The following is a 20888-nucleotide window of genomic DNA, read 5'->3' on the forward strand; positions in this document are numbered from 1 at the left end:
TTGAAACAATATGTTGAAGTTGAAGAATAAGAATATCCCTCTTACTCGCATCATTTCTAAGCAACTCTGCTGCTGCGCTCTTCGATTTTCTTTTGAATTTCTTCCCCCTTGTCACTATTTATACCTCTCTCTTCTAAGAACTCTGCAACTTTGCTTAAAAAAGTTGCATGTGTAAACCCAGACTTACTGAAAAAAATGGACTGAGTAAATTTTTCACAAGGTGTTTTTGAAACAATATGTACATGATGATTTTTTACAACCTCGTATCCCTGTATCATATTTTAATGAGTTTTTACCTACGATTAGATAATCGGGTATGTTCTGGAACACACGGTATGTGTGTCTCCTCAGAAGTTACCTCCTGATCTGCTTCTCACGTGAATTGAAATTTTTATTTGTTGATTGATTTAAGAGGAACCTTTGATAACCTTATCTTGTTCGAGCTTATTTCAAATCAGCTATTTGTGTCAAGCGAGAAATTCATTTGAAAAAATGCAACACAAACCTTTTATCTTAATTTTGTGGTTTTAAACAAATTGTACGCAATAATAACATATGAATCCATCACTACGTGAATTTTTTATTTTATTAATAATATTCTTTTATATAGCAAATCATGAATGCACCCGACTCTCACTATCAAATTTGTATGTGTAAATAATTCCCTTCAAAAATGTGAAAAGTGTGTTACAGAAATGGTGTTCGATACACTTCTACCGTTGAGGTGAATACCAGAACATGCCCGGAAATTTCATTTATAAAGTTTTTTACAGAAACTGATTTGTTGTCAGCCGGCGAAATTAATAAGTCATTTCTTAGTGGATTTATGGCATTTAAAATATGAGCGTTTTTCTGTACCTGTGCAAGTTCAATGGTCATTAGTGAGTTATTCAATTTGTTGTTGTAGTTTTTATAGACATTTGTAATATCCATTACAAATTTATTTATTAAGACATTGCTTTGGTTTCATTACAATACAAACACATACATACATAATATTTCACTTTCATCAAGACGCAAAATGAGGACATTTGATATTGATCCCGATTTTGATTGCTTTCGGATATTTAATTCATACTCACTCACACTAAGGATGACGAAAGATATAACACAAATTCGGATTATTTGTTATATAAATGTTAAAGAAATTAAAACTGAACTGAAAGAGTAATATTATTTTTTTGCTGGCGTCGTCTCGTTTAATTCCAAACTTTCAATGTGAGTAAATGTGACGGGTAACAATATGTGACTAAATGTAAATAAATAAAACTTATTGAATAGGGACTGCAAGCACACACAATTATTTTACAATTTAAAACTAATCTATAATGAAATATATTCGCATTCCAATAGGAACCGCTTCTTCTTAAAAAGTATATACCTCCCATAGATACGGAAAATGGGTTCTCAGACGGAGTGGCAATTCTATGGAATATCTCCTACATTACATATATCACTTGTGTCTCCCACATAAGAGAAATTCATAAACTATGAATAAATGCTGAGACCACCCAAACTTATACGTCATGACTTAGAAGGGGTGTATCATAATAGCGTAACGAGGACGATGATGAAAAACTCGTACATGGACAAAGCCAGCACATGGGATGTCCTCTACCAAAAACATCCGCGAGAAGGTAAATTTTACGCCTGTTAGGTCTGTACGACCCCTTCTGTTGGGCCTGTTCCACTGCTGTCTCGTCATGCAAAATGGCGTGCATTTGGTCCACCATTATAGCCAAAACGAATAGACCAAATAGAGCTGACTCCAGCAACAAAATGACACTGTGCAATCTGAAAAAGTACGTTTAATTCGTAAATATTATATACACACACAAATACACACGTAAAGTACAAAGGAAAATATCATATAATTCGCCGATAACCGAAATATTATATGGTGTTTAAGCCAAGATTCAAATTATACCAATAATTTTATACAATATAATTGAAAAAGTTAATTAATCCATAATTGGATTTGTTAATTAAATCTAATTTTGAGTAGTTGAATACTGAAGATAAATTTCTGTAATTACTTAATATTTTACATTAATGTTTTTGTAAGTCAATTCAGAGTAGTTCTTATTCAAATGATTTTTATCTATTACTTTTAATGAATAATTATGGAGCTTGAACAAATGTAACATGAAAAGAAATACTAGTGTTTAAAATTTATATTTTTAATTTGGTCTAAGTTTATTTTGTAGTATACTGGCCATATAAGGCTTTTTGGCTTGGCTTTGAAATGAATAAAATTAATAATAATAATAATTATTTACCTTACCCCTAAGGTTCATAAAACGATGTAGAGCTACAAATAATTACAGAGGGATTGGGAAACACCTAAATTAGATTCCAATAAAAATAATTGAACACGCCTAACCCATTCGAATGCTATAACGAAATTACTATGATTATATAATTTTTATACTTTGGCTGGCAAAAGTTGGTCCACTCGATAAAAGTCTACAATGTGTGGCAGATGAAAAGGGCGGCCACACAAAATATTAAAACTATGAAAATGTAATATTATTTTAATATAAACGTAATTTTACGAAAGTGAAAAAAGTTAATTGACAATGTTAATAGTACGTTTACATTTAACCGGATTTCGTTAACCCAGTGGTCAATTCCTTTGCATTTATGTCAAATAAATCCTCAAAAAGTAAGTTAACCCGGTAAAAAGTTCCAATGTATATGCCGTTTAAAAATTTAATATTTTGGGTTTTTGTTATATTTTTTTATGTTTTGAAACTGAAATTTTCCATTTCTTTTGCATTCTATGCCTGTATAAATATGGACAATATTGCCAGTTTTTAGCTGTTTTAATAACCACGATAACATGATAGAATAACTTTTTTTAATTATTTATATATATTAAGCTATTTCTGCTCGATCTAGTAGAATCTTAGTTGCAGTCAGAATTTTTGTTTGTACATGGATTGGAAGATAATCTACATCTCTAAATCTAAATTTATGCGTATGCGTACGAATTTATTCACCTGAGAAGTTAAATACATGTATTTCAATGAATGTTACCCAAATACGCATTGCGTATCAAAATATAAAGTTGAACATTTTCAACATTAACAATGTGTATTTTTTTTTTTTTTTTTAACAGAATTTCAGTCATTGACAAATTTGTGTTTCTATAAAAGTAAACATTTTCGATCAATTAAAAAATCCATTTTCGCCGTTTTAAATTGGCACAGATGTAAATAAAGTTCTTGTGTATTTTGGTAATACGGACGTCTAACAAACCCTATAAAGGTGAGAAGGTGAAATTTCAGAATCCCAGCTCAATCGCTTCACACCAAATTGTACCAATTATAGTACGATACACATTACTAACTAAAATCAAAACTACGTACGTATCGGGATCCTACACTTCGACGGTTATGTTAATTTTGAATTTCAGAAATCCGGCTCCACCCCCACGTCCAAATTAAAATTGTACAAAATTTTGTACCGTTTATACATAGTTTTTAGTACTCACATCTACCACAGATTTATAAAATAAAAACAGCATGGTACCATGGTTATTGAACTACGTGTACTTTTTAGGTTATTGTCCGCAGCGTTAAAAATTCTTAATCACCATTATTACGGTTGGCGTAGTCGTGTCCAAAATTGTGCACTGCCGTATTTATATTACAAATCGGTATTCTTAAAGCCACTACAGTATTTCAAAAACATGTACGGATTAATTGTTACATTCGAATTTGTTTTATTGAATTTCTCAATATCCATAAGAATTCAACTTGCCGGGATTTGATTTGAGAACAAACTTTTCCAATACAATATAGAACAGAGTTCTAAAAATACAAGTTTTGCTTCAATTTTTTAACAGAGTAAAGAAAAAATCTATTACAAAATTTGGCGTAGTCGGAATTTTTTCATAATTCCGACCAAGCACGACAACGCCTACCGTAATAAGAGCAAATATAAAATAAAAATTTGCATTATCATGGGTTGGAAAATTAGACAATCTTGCTAATTTTCTGTAAGAAACATGGGCTGGACAATTGGACAATCTCTCAAACTACCGAAAATCCGATGGTATTTTCATATGGGGCGTACTCCTGTGTAAATATTCGAGCTACATTTAAAATATTGCGAGCTTGTTTGACTCGGACATATCTACATTCTAATTAATGCATAGGCATTAGATTAATGTTTGTCCCTGCAGTTCTTGGAATAATAATGTACGTTACTTACAGTCTTGTTTGTGCTTCTAGAGTATCTGATTCGCAATCTGCACAAGGGTAAATCCATGAGCCAACCACCAATGCGATGGAGTACAATGCCAACATTCCCACATATACAAGAAACTGAAGAAAGAACTTTTGGTTACGTTCGCCAACACAATTGTTTATCCATGGGCAATGATGATCCATTCGTCGAATGCATCGCTTGCAAATGCGGCAATGGTGTGCTCGCGGCGGCCTACATGAATTTAAGATAGGTCTGAGAACCATTTTTTATGTGTCATGTATTCCATTACCTGTAAGTCTCGCATCTCGTACAAACTGTCCAGTCATTATGACTGTTGCCGTTGTTCTTTCCCACAGTATGTAAGTCAGAGAAATCCAAACGATTGACCGGTAAGGGCACTGTCCCCGGGTCTGACAAAACCGCCTTTAAGTGGGACAGCGCAAGCAAAAAAACTACTGTATTGAAGAAAATGACGTGTATCGGACCCCATATACTGTCGGAAATAAGAAGTTGTACATTTCACATGAAAACTGTCCAATGCAATTCCAACATACCTCGTCTGCATCGTCTGGAGAATTATCCACCGCATCACTACATAGTCCGCATAAACCACCATTAAATATGTTATGATTAAACAAGCAATTCCACAAGGATCCTTTACAAACCGCATCGCTGTTGTCTCTCGCACTGTAAGTGTGCTGATGTACAGAGGAATATAGAGCCGAATATAGTAAAGTTCACGGCGTACTTATATTCACCATAAATTGCTTATTTAGATAGAAAATGAACATTTACAACATAAATAGTTTTTTTTTGTTTCTTGTTTTCGTCTGAGCACAAAGCAGCCTCTCTACGATATTTTCCTGAGCCTGAGCAGTAACATACTAAATGCATCATCCCTGTTGTTGTCGACATCTGAAAACATAGGCACGTTATTTTTATGACGGCGAACAATATAAAGGGCTAAACAGAATGTTCGCGTTGGGCGTTTTTTGTTATCGCGTTAACGCACGCAAAAAGTTCAAATATATTTAACTCCGAAGCGCAGCGCACAACAACTTCGAGCGTTTGTGTTATCGTTTCCTTGTGGTTGTTGTATTTTCGATAACACATAACGCAACGTATGGCTCAACGCGAGCATTCTGCTTAGCCCTTAATTTGGAAATGCATACAAGGATTTCAGGCATGCCTGACGCGCCAGCAATTCAACTGATTACAATTTTTTTCAAGGTGGCTTGTTCCATCAAATCAAAATACATATTTTGTGTATGTATGTGTATTGTTTTGAATACTATGTCAAATAAATTCAAAATAAATTGGAATATATTCAAGATTAATATAAAAGAAAATCATGTTTTTAACACGTTCGTCTGGAAGTAATTACTTTGTTATGGATGAAACAAACATTTTATGGTACTCCCTACTGAATTTTGGAAAGAAATCAAAACCTTTCATTCACTTTTCACGTTTTTAGTTTTGTGTTGAAAAAATGTCAAATATACACAAACACTTGTTGCGTATATTTATTTGCATAGTTGTTTTTTTGTTATTCACCTCAAGCTGCCCTACCTTGTATTATTGTACCATGAGGTAGGGTAGCTTTTCTCAGAAAGGAGAAAATATACCTCTACCATAAAATGTTTGTTTCATCCATAACAAAGTAATTACTTCCAGACGAACGTGTTAAAAACATAATTTTCTTTTCTAATAATCTTGAATATATTCCATTTTATTTTGAATTTATTTGACATAGTATTCAAAACAATACACATACATAATCAAAATATGTATTTTGATTTGATGGAACAAGCCACCTTGAGAAAAAATTGTAATCAGTTGGTAGCTGTACCCTACCTTGTAATAATTATACCATGCATGTGTTCTACTTTTGTGGTGAAAAACGTCGAACGAACTAGTTGAATTTTAGGTAAGGCTGTTATATGTTTAGCTATATTTTTCCATACGAATAATTTAGTTCAATTAATTTTAATTTATTTGTATATAATTTGTCATCGGAGCATATTGTATTAAGGGCTAAGCAGAATGCTAGCGTTGAGCCATCCGTTGCGTTATGTGTTATCGAAAATACAACAACCACAAGGAGACGATAACACAAACGCTCGAATTTGTTGTGCGCTGCACTTCGGAGTTAAATATATTTGAACTTTTTGTGTGCGTTAACGCGATAACAAAAAACGCTCAACGCGAACATTCTGTTTAGCCCTTTATATTTTGGCCGAAAGGCCTACGTTTGTGTTATCGTTTCCTTCTTTGTGTTATCGTTTCCTTGTGGTTGTTGTATTTTCGATAACATATAACGTGACGGATGGGTCAACGCGAGCATTCTGCTGTCCGCTTTGAGAGTTTTTTTTTTTCGTTATCGCGTTAACGCACGCAAATGTTAACATTTATTTAACACACTATGTTAACATTTATTTAACTCCGAAGAGCAACGCACATCAACTACGAGCGTTTTTGTTATCGTTTCCTTGTAGTTGTTTTATTTTCGATAACACAACGCAACGGATGTCTCCACTTTCTGCTTGCCCTTGAGCAACGTTAAATTTTGTTCATATGCTATTTAGCTTCGGGATACGTAGTTGAGCGCAAAAGTAGACTTTTAGGCTTTTCGAGTTTTGACTCTGACCAAAAACTCGATTTTTACTTTTCGTTTTTTTTGAAATAAATTAAATTAAAATGTCGACTTTTCCATCTTTCGATTTTGTCAAATCTGTTCAAAATTGATTTTCGACTTTAACCGACTAAACCAAAAATGACGTAAAATGTGATTTTTTATGTGAATTGTTATCAACAGATATTATAAAGTTCTGGGATGTGTAATTTTTGAGTAATTTGGGATTAGAACAATTAACCAAGTATATATGAAAAAAATCGAAAGTCGACTTTGTGATTTCCTCAAAATCAAAAGTCGACTTCGACTTTTCAATACAAAAAGTCGATTAATCGATTATTCCAAAGTCGATTTACTCATCCCTATGTTCAATGACTGGGAAAATTCAGAAAATTCATGTATGTGTGTTCGTGTGAGTGGATGTGTTGTAAACAATTCGGTCGGTTCTCATTTAGTCTCCATCCCACCCCATTCGTGTGAGTGGATGTGTTGTGAACAATTCGGTCGGTTCTCATTTAGTCTCCATCCCACCTCATTCGTAATTTTCGTTATATCACTTTGAGTTCATCTTTATCGACCATTTTGTCTTCTCCTCCCATTCGTTAGCTGGTGGAACGTTTTTCAATTTTTCTTTATTCAGATATATTTCTTTGTTAGTCATTAGTCATAATTGCAATTTGCAAAAAAGAGGAAAATTTTTAATTTGGACGACGGAAAACTACGTATCAGTTTATACGATAATCGTTTAGAAATTTGTAACAAGAACTTCTACATTTTGCCATCATTGCTAAAAAATAATATAATTCCACAATCGGGAATTTGTTCTGTCGCCAATATATTGGAGAACTTTGCTCTTAAAAGTCGAAGAAAATAAAATGGGAATATTTGGACAATCTTCCGGATTCGATGCCGATGTTGGTAAGTGAAAGGACACACCGATAAATTATAATGCAGCTAATTGGATTTATTGTTGTGCATCTTGTTTTCTTTGGATTCATGAACAATGTCATTTTTTTTTAAATATGCCGACCGATTTGTCGCTTTTGTGGAGCCATCGTGCATCGACGCATTGTCGTCGTTATTAAATATAGCCTGACTTCAAAATTCAGTAATGTTATACAAACGAAATATTGATCTGGAAACAAACGAATTTTACCGGGATTTAGGTCGGGTTTCCATTTTCTGTATTCATATCGAATGCAGGTTTACGAATAAAATAAAAATGAGTCTATTACAATACGGCATTTTTAAAGTCGGACACAATTTTGCATGGCGGGACCACAGTGCCATACTATATACACTTTCTATAACATTTAATTTCAGAAAAAGCCACCAGTGAATCAAATACCAATGAAAACTGGTCTCTTATTCTGGATGTTTGTGACAAGACATCTTCGAACAGCCGCAATGCCAAGGAATGTTTAAAGGCCATCATGAAGAGAATGGGTCACAATGACCCACATGTCGTAATGCAAGCCATCACACTATTAGATGCATGCGTAAGCAATTGCGGAAAGCCATTTCATTTGGAGATAGCTTCTCGAGAGTTTCAAAACGAATTCCAGAGGTTATTGGGGAAGGCGCAGCCGAAAGTAGCTGCAGTAAGTTTGAATTAATTTGTTTATAGCAATCAAACAAAATTGTAGATTTTTTATGTCTAGAGAATGTGCCAAGTATTAAAAGGATGGGCCGAGGGAGATTTTAAGAGCGATCCTGAGTTAAATCTGATACCATCATTATACAATAAATTGCGACAAGAGAATTACGATTTTAGCAGTTCAAACGAAAAACCCATGAAATCGACCCCCAAACTAGCGCCTGGCAAAGAAATTGCCTCAACCAGTCAGCAAGAGGAAGACGACTTGGCTAAAGCTATAGAACTATCCTTAAAAGAAGTTAAAAGCAGTCCAAAAAATATTGCGACCTCCTCAGGCGGTAATTCATCCAGCTACGTAAGTACTTTTACTTCTGTAATTTGTTAGTTGAACCTTTTTATGGCTAGGCAATATTTACCATGTACATTTCGTCACCATAAATGCAAACAGTCGTAACTGTAGAAAAATTCGAAATTGACTATTTGTTCGATTTACAAAACTACATGTTCGAACTAATATTTATATATCAAACGTCAAAAACAGCGACTTTATTGAAGATTTGAAGAAAACATGCCATATGCCTTTCGGTATCTTAGATTACAGCGCACAGTGTCACGACCGCGGCCAAAAATGGTCAAAACCAAGTACCACGGAGGACAAATTTTTTGATGAGGATTGATAGAAAACATTCCAATTAGAATAAATATGACATTTTATATCGATATGTCGAGTAGTTTTGTCTCTACAAAGGTCCAAATCTGATAATTATTTATAAACTGATTTTTTGCCACATTTTCGAAAAATGGGTGTGTTTTTCTGATGCTCAAATATTTGAATATTCAAATTAATGGTTATTATAAAAGTGTTTATTGCTGAGGATGTAAAAACTACGATTCGCTTTAATTTGTACGTATATAGATATCATATGGTGTATACAGTCGTCCACACTTGTAGTACTTAGTTCATAAAATTTTTAAAACAAATTTTGAAATTAGTGGAGCAGAAAAAAAGTTTAGCTCTAATTTTTTTTATTTGAGTGGTGAAAAGTGTGTTATTTAGGGAATAAATAAATTTAGAGGTCGCACATGAATTACCTTTGTGGAAAGTTCATACAGAAAAATATTAGTTCATGGCATGGGATATGCGAAGTGCAGTACAATACCTTTTGAGCGACAAGATGCTAACAAGTCATGCCAGCAAATAATTAGTAGCAGCCCGAACTTTTGTTAAAGCCGAGTTAAATATATTACAATCCGACCTTGTAATATCCTTAAACAGCCATAAGGTAAAGGCCCGATATTATAACGTGAATGATACTAAATCGTACATTTGGGAAGACAACATTATATATATATATATATATATATATATGATGCTTTCATAATATATCGAAGAAAGTTGTAATATCTGGGTTAAAAGTTTGTGTGTATATTGAAAATTATTTTTTACAAATAAAATCTTCTTAAACTTTAGAAAAAAAAAAATATCGTCTCCTCCAAAAAATTTTTGGAAGCTGGCAGGGGTATGTACTATCATATTCAGATGAAATATTTTGCCTTATTTTGCCTTTTTTAGAAAAAAAATGTAACTTTAAGTTGAGTGTTGTAAATTTTTTTTGAATGATAAAAAATTAATTTATTAGTTACTAAAGGATATCAAATATTTATTATATTATAATAAAAATAACAAAAAAAAAAACTACTACTACCACTACTTAATTTAGCTGCATATAATAATTTTATAGTACAGAAAGTTACATTTTTAGGGACTTTTGGTATGGTAGGAACCTGAAATATGCGCCAACAACTAAATTACAACGCCTATTACTACCTTCGCCCAAATTTGATGTAATTTGGACGAAGACATGAAAATTTTCATGGAATTTGGATGAATATAAACAATTTATAGGTCCAAAAAGCGGATTTTTCAAGACCCTTTGTATGGGAGGTATATCAAATCTTGGTCCAATCTACCCAGTTGTTGGTCCGTTGCTTTATAGGCATAAGTAAATGTAAATTGCCAATTTTCATTGAATTTGGTTGAATATTAATGATTATATAGCCCAAAATAGTAAAATTTTCAAGACCCTTTGTATGGGAGGTATATCAAATCTTGGTCCGATCTACCAGTTTTTGGTCAGTTGCTTTAGAGGCCTAATTAAATGTAAATTGCCAATTTTCATGAATTTGTTTGAATATTAAAGATTTTATAGGCCAAAAAGGGTGACATTCTCAAGACCCATTATATGGGAGGTATACGAAATCTTGCTCTTTAGCTCAGTTGCTCTTTAGCTCATGTACCAAATTTCATTAACTTACGATAACTCCTTCTATTTTTGGCCGCTCTTTATATGAACTCGCGACATAGTGCAGCGTATTGTTCAAAATTTCATCTCAACTGGACAAATGTTGCTTATTTGGTGCACAACATATATAGAAAAAAATATTAAAATCTGATTCTTTGTGAACAAAGCATCATTCTAGGCTCAGTTTGATACGAAATAGATTTTAACAAAACTTAATTCTCATTATTATAGACTCCATAATGTAGTACGTTGCGCAAAAGACGAAAATTATAATATACCCAAGGTGTATTTAATAAGGTGTATGCATCAGATACAACAACAAATATTTTACAAAAACAACATTGTTGTTATAGAAATTAAATTGTCATGCTGACAATCAGTTTTTGACAAAAATAAACAAAAACAATTATTAATTTATTTTTGTCAAGAAATATTCTTTGAGGAATAATTAATGAATTTGTGTATTCTTGGGTTATTGGCGTTTTTGGTCAGTGAAAAATAAAGTTTAAAACCTGGTCGCGATTAATTTTAAGTTTTGTTTATATTATTTTGTGATGTTGTTTATATTAGGTTCGTTCACGTACTTTTTGATAGTAAATCTAGTAAAAGAGCGAACTATCAAAAATTACTCTCACATACAAGATTTGCGCAAAAAGTAAATGAACGAAAAATAGTTAAAACATGAAGAAACATCAAAATCAAAAATTTCATCAATTAAGGACAAAAAAAAGACTACAGAAACCTAATGCACACAAAGAAACAAAAAGTTAAACGGCGTCCATTGTGTGATTTTGATAATATTAATATTTATTGTTTATTTTTTATCTGTATAATTTAGATGAAAACATTATCGAATATTTGGAAGTGGAGTTTCCGACGACTTCAAGTCCGGAAAGGCTTACATGGACGCTCACATAATGTTAATGTTTAGGGGCTCCACTCATTACCGTAAGTAGCCCTCCTTGTGCTGACTACAGTGATATACATTTCATGTGGGGAAATACATACTTCCCGAGACATTGGGCTTGAAATTTCGGAACATATTTTGTTTAAAACAACACTTTTTCAATTGCCACCAAGGCAATATGGGTATCATTATAAAGGTTATATGCGGTACTTATATGGACAAGCGCATACTTGGCTACGCAATTCAAATTCTTTTTTTTTAATTGTATATACATTATGAAGATATATTCTTCATCTAGTTTTAAAGCACAAACAATAATCTTTAAAATGATACTCATATTACCTTGCTGGAAATAGTCAAACGGCTGATTAAAACAATATACTCTCCGAACTTTCAAGGCCCATATCTCGGGAAGTATGCATTTCTTCCCATAAAATATATATCACTGTAATCAGTTCACGGAGGACTACTTACTGTAAAAATGTCAAAGCGATCCAAGTGGATCCCCTAAACTTGACTTAAGCCCAAGATATTTTGGGCCAATGTACACACATTGGTTAGTACGATTAACCAAAAAAACTTGATGATGCACGTTCCCAACTCAGGTCTTCTTTCTATAGTATCTTCATCTGAATCTTCTGCCAGCCATTCATCTTCACTATCCTCCAAAAGAGAATAAAAAATCTGTTTGTCCATTTTTTAATTTCTTATTTGGTTTTTTTTTTAAGCAAATGTGTGTGCGTCTGGGCGTGTATCCTTTTTGTTGAATCAGTTCACGGAGGACTACTTACTGTAAAAATGTCAAAGCGATCCAAGTGGATCCCCTAAACTTGACTTAAGCCCAAGATATTTTGGGCCAATGTACACACATTGGTTAGTACGATTAACCAAAAAAACTTGATGATGCACGTTCCCAACTCAGGTCTTCTTTCTATAGTATCTTCATCTGAATCTTCTGCCAGCCTTTCATCTTCACTATCCTCCAAAAGAGAATAAAAAATCTGTTTGTCCATTTTTTAATTTCTTATTTGGTTTTTTTTAAGCAAATGTGTGTGCGTCTGGGCGTGTATCCTTTTTGTTGAAGCGCTAATGCCATGTACAGACGAGCGTTGTTCGCTCTCTCATTCGTTGTTCGACCCTTAATTATGAAGGAATTACTTAGTTCCCCATACAAAATTGTCTGAGCGAACACCGACTTTTGTACGTTGTTCAATTCAAATCACTCTCTGAATAACCAATAAATTTGTCCCATCCCTAACAATTGAGAGTATTTATCGAAAATAAATTAATTTTGACAGTTTGAAAATATTTATGAAATTTTCAAACTTTTTCAGTAAAATTGAAAATCATGAATGAAAAGTAAAAAATTGTATAGTTTTTATATATGCAGCAGGATGTAAATTTTGTTTTCTACATAATGCAATATGCATTTCTTTTCCCTTGGTTCTAATTAGCGTACAAAACAAGAAACAAATGTGGGGCAACTCAAACAAAAAATTCTCCAAATTTTTATTTGTGACAGTATGTGACATTTGAATTGAGAAAATATAAAAATGTATTAAAAACAACAACATTTTCAGAAAAAATGGAAAACATGAATGAAAAGTAAATAGATATGGGTTCATACTATAGTCAGGAGAAAGAGAATTATTTTTTTCTATTTAGATCCCTATGTAATTCACTAAAATATGTTACATTTTTGGTGTAAAACAAGAAACAAAAAGTTTGAAATAAAAAACTCTGATGATATGAATTATGAATAGTGTTGTATGAACGGGTTAATTCATGTACGTAATTCTGAGAGCAAACTACGTTGTTCGGATGCCCGTCAGAACATGACATAACTTTCATGTGCTTTATTTCGGACTGTATATCTCTGGCAATCAAATGTCAAATTCATAATTTACTACATTTACTATTTCGTGCTAGGACAAATTGGTCTTGCAGAAAATAGGATAGGAAAATAGGATTGCTTTTAACTCTCTTAAATTTAACTTCAAATTTTCCTACTTTTCGGCGTAAGGGAACGCTTTTCTAGCAAAAATTGCAAAACTAGTACAATGTTGTACTATATTGCAGGTTTGGGAACATAGCTATTGTGAATTACAATCTATTTTTCTATGGAGTAGTGTCTTTCAATTTTGTTGCCTTCTTAAAGAAAATTGAGAGACATAAATCCCCGGCCAAAGACTAAATCATGGAAATTGTGTTGACCGTATAAAATCTTTCCATAGGCGTATTTAACCTTCGCCGAGAATTGTAACAAGCACCAATGGACCGATTCCAGTAGGCTAACATAATCTCCTCCATTTTATGAGTATCAGGAATTTATAGATAGATTTCCACACATAACGTAAAATATGTGGACCATTCGACGAACGGGGTTATAACTGATTAAAGCTTAGGTTTCCTATCCGTCCACCTCATGAATGTAGATTTCTTGAATTTTTATTATTAAAAAAGACTAAATTTAAGGGCCATTTTTGAAATCGAAATGTAATATTTAAAATGTTTTTGACACTTTACAAACAATAAAGAAAAAAGTTTAAAACTATATGATTGTCACTTACACCTTATTAAATACACCTTGAATATACCCTTAAAAAGAAAATACAAATAAAAGGGGTTTTCAAATAATAAATACGGTTCTATAGTGCATTTAAACTTTGTAAAACAATTCCAGACACTCAATTTTTTAGATATTATAACGTTTTCTGCTTCTCCTGTAAAAAAAATATAAATAAATAATAGTGTAGTATATGGTGGCGACTTGTACTTTATTCATGCATGTTTGTGTACTTAGTTCATTAAATAATAAGTTTAGTGCCATTTGTATCATGATTCGACTTTGTTCTTCCCTAACTATTATTTTTCTTTAGCCTTCTTTATATCCATCGGTATCGAATACTGCTGCGTCATTTTCAATTAATACGGGGGAACCCCGGAAAGTTCGAGCACTGTATGACTTTGAAGCAGCTGAGGAGAATGAACTGACTTTTGCTGCAGGTGACATCATACACGTACTCGATGATTCCGATCCCAACTGGTGGAAGGGCTTTAATCAACGCGGAGAAGGTTTATTCCCTTCGAATTTCGTTACTGCAGATCTGTCAGTGGATCCTGAACAATTGGAAATAAATCAACATCACAAAATGAAAAAAAGTTCACAATTTGAAGAAGATACTAAGGAACTGCAATGTAAGACTGAGGCCGCGGCAGCTGCTGCTGCATCGCAGAAGATTGAAATTGACGAGAAAAAAATTGATCGTTTGTTGCATTTGATAAATGAAGCGAATCCTGAGGACCCTTCTCAAGATACGGAAGAGATGTTACGTTTGGAGCAGGAAGTTCATCAGATGGGTCCATTAATTGATGCAGAGTTAGAGAGGGTTGACCGAAAGCATGCCCAACTATCGCAACTTTCTAGCGATCTGGTGGACGCTATAAATTTGTATCACTCATTAATGAGGGACGATCGAAATGTGATGGGATCTCCTTACGGCGTGAATACTATGACTAGTGTCCCAGTGATGCCAAACTATCATAATATGCCCCAACAGGGCTACAATGTTTTATTTGGCTCTAATGCTGCATATAACATCGGAGCATATAACAGCGGACCTCACAGTTTACAGAACAGTCTGCCGTCGATGAATTTTCCGCCATCTTCTGCTAGTTACCAATCAATGCGAATACCGATGTCGTACCAAAACAATCAATCGAACACTCCATCATCCCAACACCAAGATCCAAATATACAATCAAATTCGCAAATTATGTCTCAACAGACGTTATCGTTACCACAGAATCATTCCCAGCAACAAATCTATATGACATCCAATGGTCAAATTCAAGGGCCAGCTGCAAATATTTCTACCCCGGCAGACACACACCAGCATCAACGTTACCAGTTACCACAGCAATTCGCGATGCAGACACAGTCTCCTTCAATCACTAATGCAATGCAAACAAACCCACAGGTCCCACCCACACAGTCCACTCAAAACCAACTCCAGTCTCACTTTATTTCTCCCCAACATAACACTTTGCAACAACAAACACCACAGTCATATGCAAACAGTTCTTCCTCTCAACTTCTATCAGACACTCCACCTGTATACAGCCACCAAACCCCACTCACAAATGCTCCACCGCAAACTACATTCGTAGGCAATCAACATTTACCACCAGCCCTCGACGATCAATTCGGCCAACTGCAACACCAAATAGCTAACATGACAGTTACACCGCAATCATATCAGACAAATGTTCAACAAAACATTCCAGTATACAATCAACAGCGGTAAAACAGCCGAACTAAATTGGATACATCTTACCAAGCAGCAATATGGATATGAGTCATTAGTGTTGTCTTTGTCATTGGCACTGAAGTGATCCAACTCATACCGTTTCCAATGTATATGATTGTGTTGTTACAACGCTAGAGAGCTATTTGGTAAAGTGTTTGTTTCTCCTTCGTTTCGGTCGCACCAACATTTAATTGGGAGAAACTTCCATATTCTTTTTTATCGTATTCAATATTAAATAACCATGCTTACATTCATAATTAATAGTTATATTTCTTTAATGAAAATATGTTATTAAAACTATTGTCATATAATATATATATATTAATAAATTAGAAAAACGTTAATAATATACAGTCAATTTCCATTATAAGACTTGTGCAATAAATCTCAATATTGCATATACAGTCAAATTCACATTGTTGAAATCGAAAACGTCACACATCTCTATAAAGTAAGAAGACTTGAGCAGAAAACTAAAATCCTTAAATGCCGGATTATTATATATTTGCAAAAACAGTGTTATTTCTACAACTTGTAAATATAAGTTGTAACAATCATGGTTAAATATTAAGAACAATGTGCAGCTTCAGAGAATATATTTTGTTTAACTTTTTGAAAGTATGCCATTCGACATAATACAATTTTATGAAATTTATTTTTCATTTTATTTGCAATTGATAGTCATGATTTAGATTAGGCGAGTTTACTTGCGGCAATCCTAGTTCTCTTTTGAACGTGCTTCATGCGTCTATACAAGGCAATTCGGTTGCAAACATATATTTTCTAAATTGATTTATTTTTTTTTTTTTTCTGAAATGACACTACAAACAAAATACACAAAACGAATTGCCAGAAAATTGTCGGTACGAGCAATTTTTTCCGTTTCTATTCCCCTTGCCCCTCTCTCCCACAAAGACTTGCCGCAAGTAAACTCGCCTAATCTAAATTGGGACATATATAAGTTACAAATTACACAAGGGTTGTCATTATAAATTTCTCAAATGAAACTGCCTTCAATAATTATGCCATGATAGGGGCTTTAAATGAATTTATGTTATGTTTTCATTGGAGGTGCTATTTTTTTTTTGATCGACCTCATTTATAGAAAAACTCCTTTTAACGCAATATTCTTAAATTACAAAACTTTTTGCTATCATTACATTATAGATAGCAATTGATAATATTTTAACTTGGCATAATTATACAAGCATGGCATAATTACAGAAGGTGGTCTCATTTGAGAATTTTATGATGGCAACCCTTTTTAATTTGGAACTCATATATTAAATAATATGAATATTTTAAATAATATGAAAAATAAATTCCATAAAATTTTATGTTTGTGATTGACGTCAAGGTTTATTATAAGGTTAACAGGCTGGCGAATTCATGCCTTAGTCTTCTCTTGCTGTCAACATTTTAATCGCGAAATGCCAACCAGAACAGGATAAAAACTCAAAATATTTTTCAGGAAAACGTAATGATAGTAATGTGCACAATTATATTGGTTCGAATAAAAATATGTGTTGTTTATTTATTCTTCAAACATTATATTTGACATTGAATGAAGTCTTCGAATTCACCTTGATTAAAGGGCCCCATACACTATACATCATGCCGTACAGCATTTATCATAGTATGTGTTATTTTTTGAAAGTTGATTTATGTATGTGTGACACACACAATGCATGAAGAAAATCATAACAACGTTACCTAAAATCCGACGGGGCGTACAAAAATATTCAACTTCCCCACTATGGCAAAATGTTATGTACGGCCGTATTACCCAAATACGTCGAATCCATATCTTCAAGCAAATAATACAAACCGCAACACAAAATAAATAAGGACCCAACAACAAGTTTAATTAAAAAGAACAATGAACTAGTGGAAGAGTTATACAAGAATAACATAATTTGTGCAGTAGAGAGACGAAAACTTAAATCAGACGTGGCCACCGCACCAAGACTATATGGACTTCCCAAAATACACAAAGAAAATTATCCATTACGGCCGATATGTTCCTCCATAAACTCACCTTCCATACAACTTTGCAAATACATGGTTAGAATACTCAAGAACTTGACAATTAACTCAAAATACAACGTAAGGGACTCAATTGGCTTTAAAAAGAAGATAACCAATTTAACTGTCGGTGAGAATGACAAAATGGTATCGTTTGATGTGATATCACTGTTCCCGAGCATACCAGTAGACCTAGGAATAAAAATAATAGAAGAAAAATGGGACGAAATACGAGAATACACTAATATGACAAAGGGCTTATTTTTCAGTATTCTTACGTTTTGCATTAAGGACAACCGCTACTTCACGTATAATGACAAGGTTTACAAACAGAAAAAAGGACTGCCAATGGGTTCACCAGCTTCTCCAATTGTAGCTGATATAGTGATGGAGAAACTTCTTGACACCTGTATGGAACAACTAAAGACGAAACCTACACTAGTAACCAAATATGTTGACGATCTTTTTGTGATACTGGGGGAAGATGCAATAACAGATACCTTGACTATTTTAAGCAGCTACAACAACAATATAAAGTTCACAATGGAGAAAGAGAACAACGGATGCTTACCGTATTTGGACACGTTGGTGTATCAAAATAAGGGTAAATTAGAACTAGACTGGTACCAAAAACCCACGGCATCGGGGAGGATCATAAACTTCTTTTCAAAACACCCAAAGCAGATAATAATGAACACGGCAAACAACTTAGCAAACAGAATTTTAAAAATAAGCGATGAAAAGTTCAACGAAACCAACAAAATTAAAATTAGAGAAATTCTATCAAATAACAATTTTCCAGCCAACGTAATCAACAGAATACTAAATAATCAGACACTACGAAGGAAACAGCCACGAACTGAGGAGGAAAGAACTTACAAATCAATGATTTATATCCCAATAATTTCAGAAAGATTTCAGAATGCAAATTTATTTGATAAAGAAAAATATAAGGTGGCCCAAAAAACAAATAATACGCTAAAAACGTTATTTTCCAACACGAAAAGCAAGATACAAAAATTGGAAAAACACAATGTTATCTATAAAATAGAATGTGATGGAAACGATGAAGAAAAATGTAAACAGGTGTATGTTGGAACCATAAAAAATAAATTAAAAACCAGATTATCGGCACACAAATCAGACATTAAATTAAGGAATCAGAATAATACACAAAAAACAGCACTTGCAGAACACTGTAAGAACAACAACCATAGACCAAACATTGATAAAGTACAAATACTTCAAACAGAAAACAATTACAATAGGAGACTTACATTGGAAATGCTACACATAAACAACCTATCAACAACAAAGAGAATTAATGTTAAGAGCGACACAGACAACGCAGCTTACTGTTACAGACACCTTACACAGAAAGAGAGATCGTGCAATAAACTAAAATAAACTCAGTGCAATATTTACATCCGACGACGATAGTGAAGTCTATCATAGTTTTAAGTAAACTTGACACTAGTTTATTTGTAAGCGATTTTGTCACTTCATTCTGTATAATTAATGTCATTAATTTCAAAATTGTTTGTAGATTATCCTGAAGATGCAATTTAAAACAATTGCGAAATATTGATCCTAAAAAATAAAAAAGACCTCAAGCTCGAAAAAAAATATATTGTTTTATTATATAAGAATCAAAAGGTCGAACAAAACAACACAGAACAAAATTGAAAATCTATTAAATTAATCCACATATTTTTAGTTTCCATTCGAAATTTCAAATTTCTTGAATGTTTTGTTTTTATTTTCAACAAAAGAAAAAATGAAAAATACGTTCTGTCAAAGTTGAAAATTTTCAACTTGAAATTTTGTACGTTCGACGTATTTCGGTAACATTCATATAAATACATGTATTCTACTTTTGTGGTGAAAAACGTCGAACGAGCTAGTTGAATTTTAGGTAAGGCTGTAATAGTTTTGATTTTGAAAATGAGACCCTATCAGTCTGGTGAATAATATTCATTTTGAAAGTCGTCAGTAAATAATTTTGTGTACAAAAATAATAGAATTGTGACGGAATAAAAAAACAACTGAATTTACGACTCAAAATGCAATTTTTGGGACAAACATCGATTTTTTGGAATAGTGATTGAGGAGTTTGCCATACACTAGTCAATCTCACATATACCAAAAGGGGTTCATCGGCATGACGGCATGATTTATAGTGTATGGGGCCCTTAAAACCTTGATTGACACATTTTCAATAAATTAAACTAAATTAAACTGTCCGCAGTATCGCGTTGGTTATGTAATAATAACCTAGTAAAAAATGTTACAAAGACAAAAGCAATGGGATATGGTTCTTTATGTCGCCTCAATAGTATAGATATACGTGCTAATGGATTAATTATTGAGTTCGTTGATCGCATAAAATGCTTAGGAGTTATTGTTGATAGCAAACTTGATTTTTCTGCTCATATTGATGCTCTACACCCTAGAGCAATGAATATTCTTCGGAAATTATACTCAACTGAATTCTATATGCCACTATTTGTAAGGAGAAATCTTGCTTATTCCATGTTAATATCGCTTATTTCTTATGGTATAGAAGTTGTATCTGGCACCACACATGAGCATTTTAAGAAAATAGAAAAATTCTTCAATATGGTTGTAAGGTACGTTGTAAGATACGATCAGACCACATTTCAGCTTATGCGATTGATTTTCTAGGAGCACCGTTTTCAGTTTTCGTAAAAAAAAGAGTTATTTCATTTCTATATAAATCTGTCACTTTAGATCTTCCCGGTGTCCTGCGTGATCGACTTGTTTTCTCTAGATCTACCAGGAACACTCAGTTAATTTTCCCGCGCTATTCCACTTGTTTATATGAAAGATCTTTTATTATTCGTTCGTCACGTTTGTGGAATCATCTTCCTGTTGAACT

At 33.2% G+C, this 20888-nt stretch overlaps 2 protein-coding genes across 2 annotated transcripts; one reads left to right on the plus strand and one right to left on the minus strand.

The window, feature by feature from the left end:
- Positions 1 to 1495: 1495 nt before the first annotated feature.
- LOC133326115 (palmitoyltransferase ZDHHC3) lies at positions 1496 to 4885 on the minus strand. The gene is made up of 4 exons (XM_061534793.1): positions 4770 to 4885; positions 4505 to 4708; positions 4219 to 4446; positions 1496 to 1794 (listed from the first exon to the last, which is right to left on the minus strand). Exons 1-4 carry the CDS (start codon positions 4883 to 4885, stop codon positions 1518 to 1520), a joined length of 825 nt encoding a protein of 274 aa, XP_061390777.1. The 3' UTR covers positions 1496 to 1517.
- A 2830-nt stretch (positions 4886 to 7715) lies between these two features.
- LOC133326174 (signal transducing adapter molecule 1) lies at positions 7716 to 15961 on the plus strand. The gene is made up of 4 exons (XM_061534855.1): positions 7716 to 7765; positions 8171 to 8448; positions 8509 to 8799; positions 14534 to 15961. The coding sequence occupies exons 1-4, from the start codon at positions 7723 to 7725 to the stop codon at positions 15959 to 15961; spliced, it is 2040 nt and encodes a 679-aa protein (XP_061390839.1). The 5' UTR covers positions 7716 to 7722.
- The last annotated feature ends 4927 nt before the right edge of the window (positions 15962 to 20888 follow it).

This window comes from Musca vetustissima, unplaced genomic scaffold, assembly GCF_032173495.1.
Source record: "Musca vetustissima isolate MV318-11 ecotype Yass unplaced genomic scaffold, APGP_CSIRO_Mvet_v1 utg29936, whole genome shotgun sequence".
Lineage (NCBI taxonomy): Eukaryota > Metazoa > Arthropoda > Insecta > Diptera > Muscidae > Musca > Musca vetustissima.

Excerpts from the sequence above, each read along its gene's own strand:
- LOC133326115 (XM_061534793.1), bottom strand. The coding sequence starts at position 4,885 with ATGCGGTTTGTAAAGGATCCTTGTGGAATTGCTTGTTTAATCATAACA. Across the intron at positions 4,447-4,504 it reads ACGAGATGCGAGACTTACAG|GCCGCCGCGAGCACACCATT; the intron begins GTAATGGAATAC and ends AAATTCATGTAG. Across the intron at positions 1,795-4,218 it reads CTAGAAGCACAAACAAGACT|ATTGCACAGTGTCATTTTGT; the intron begins GTAAGTAACGTA and ends GTACTTTTTCAG.
- LOC133326174 (XM_061534855.1), top strand. The coding sequence starts at position 7,723 with ATGGGAATATTTGGACAATCTTCCGGATTCGATGCCGATGTTG. Across the intron at positions 7,766-8,170 it reads CGGATTCGATGCCGATGTTG|AAAAAGCCACCAGTGAATCA; the intron begins GTAAGTGAAAGG and ends ATTTAATTTCAG. Across the intron at positions 8,800-14,533 it reads GCGGTAATTCATCCAGCTAC|CCTTCTTTATATCCATCGGT; the intron begins GTAAGTACTTTT and ends ATTTTTCTTTAG.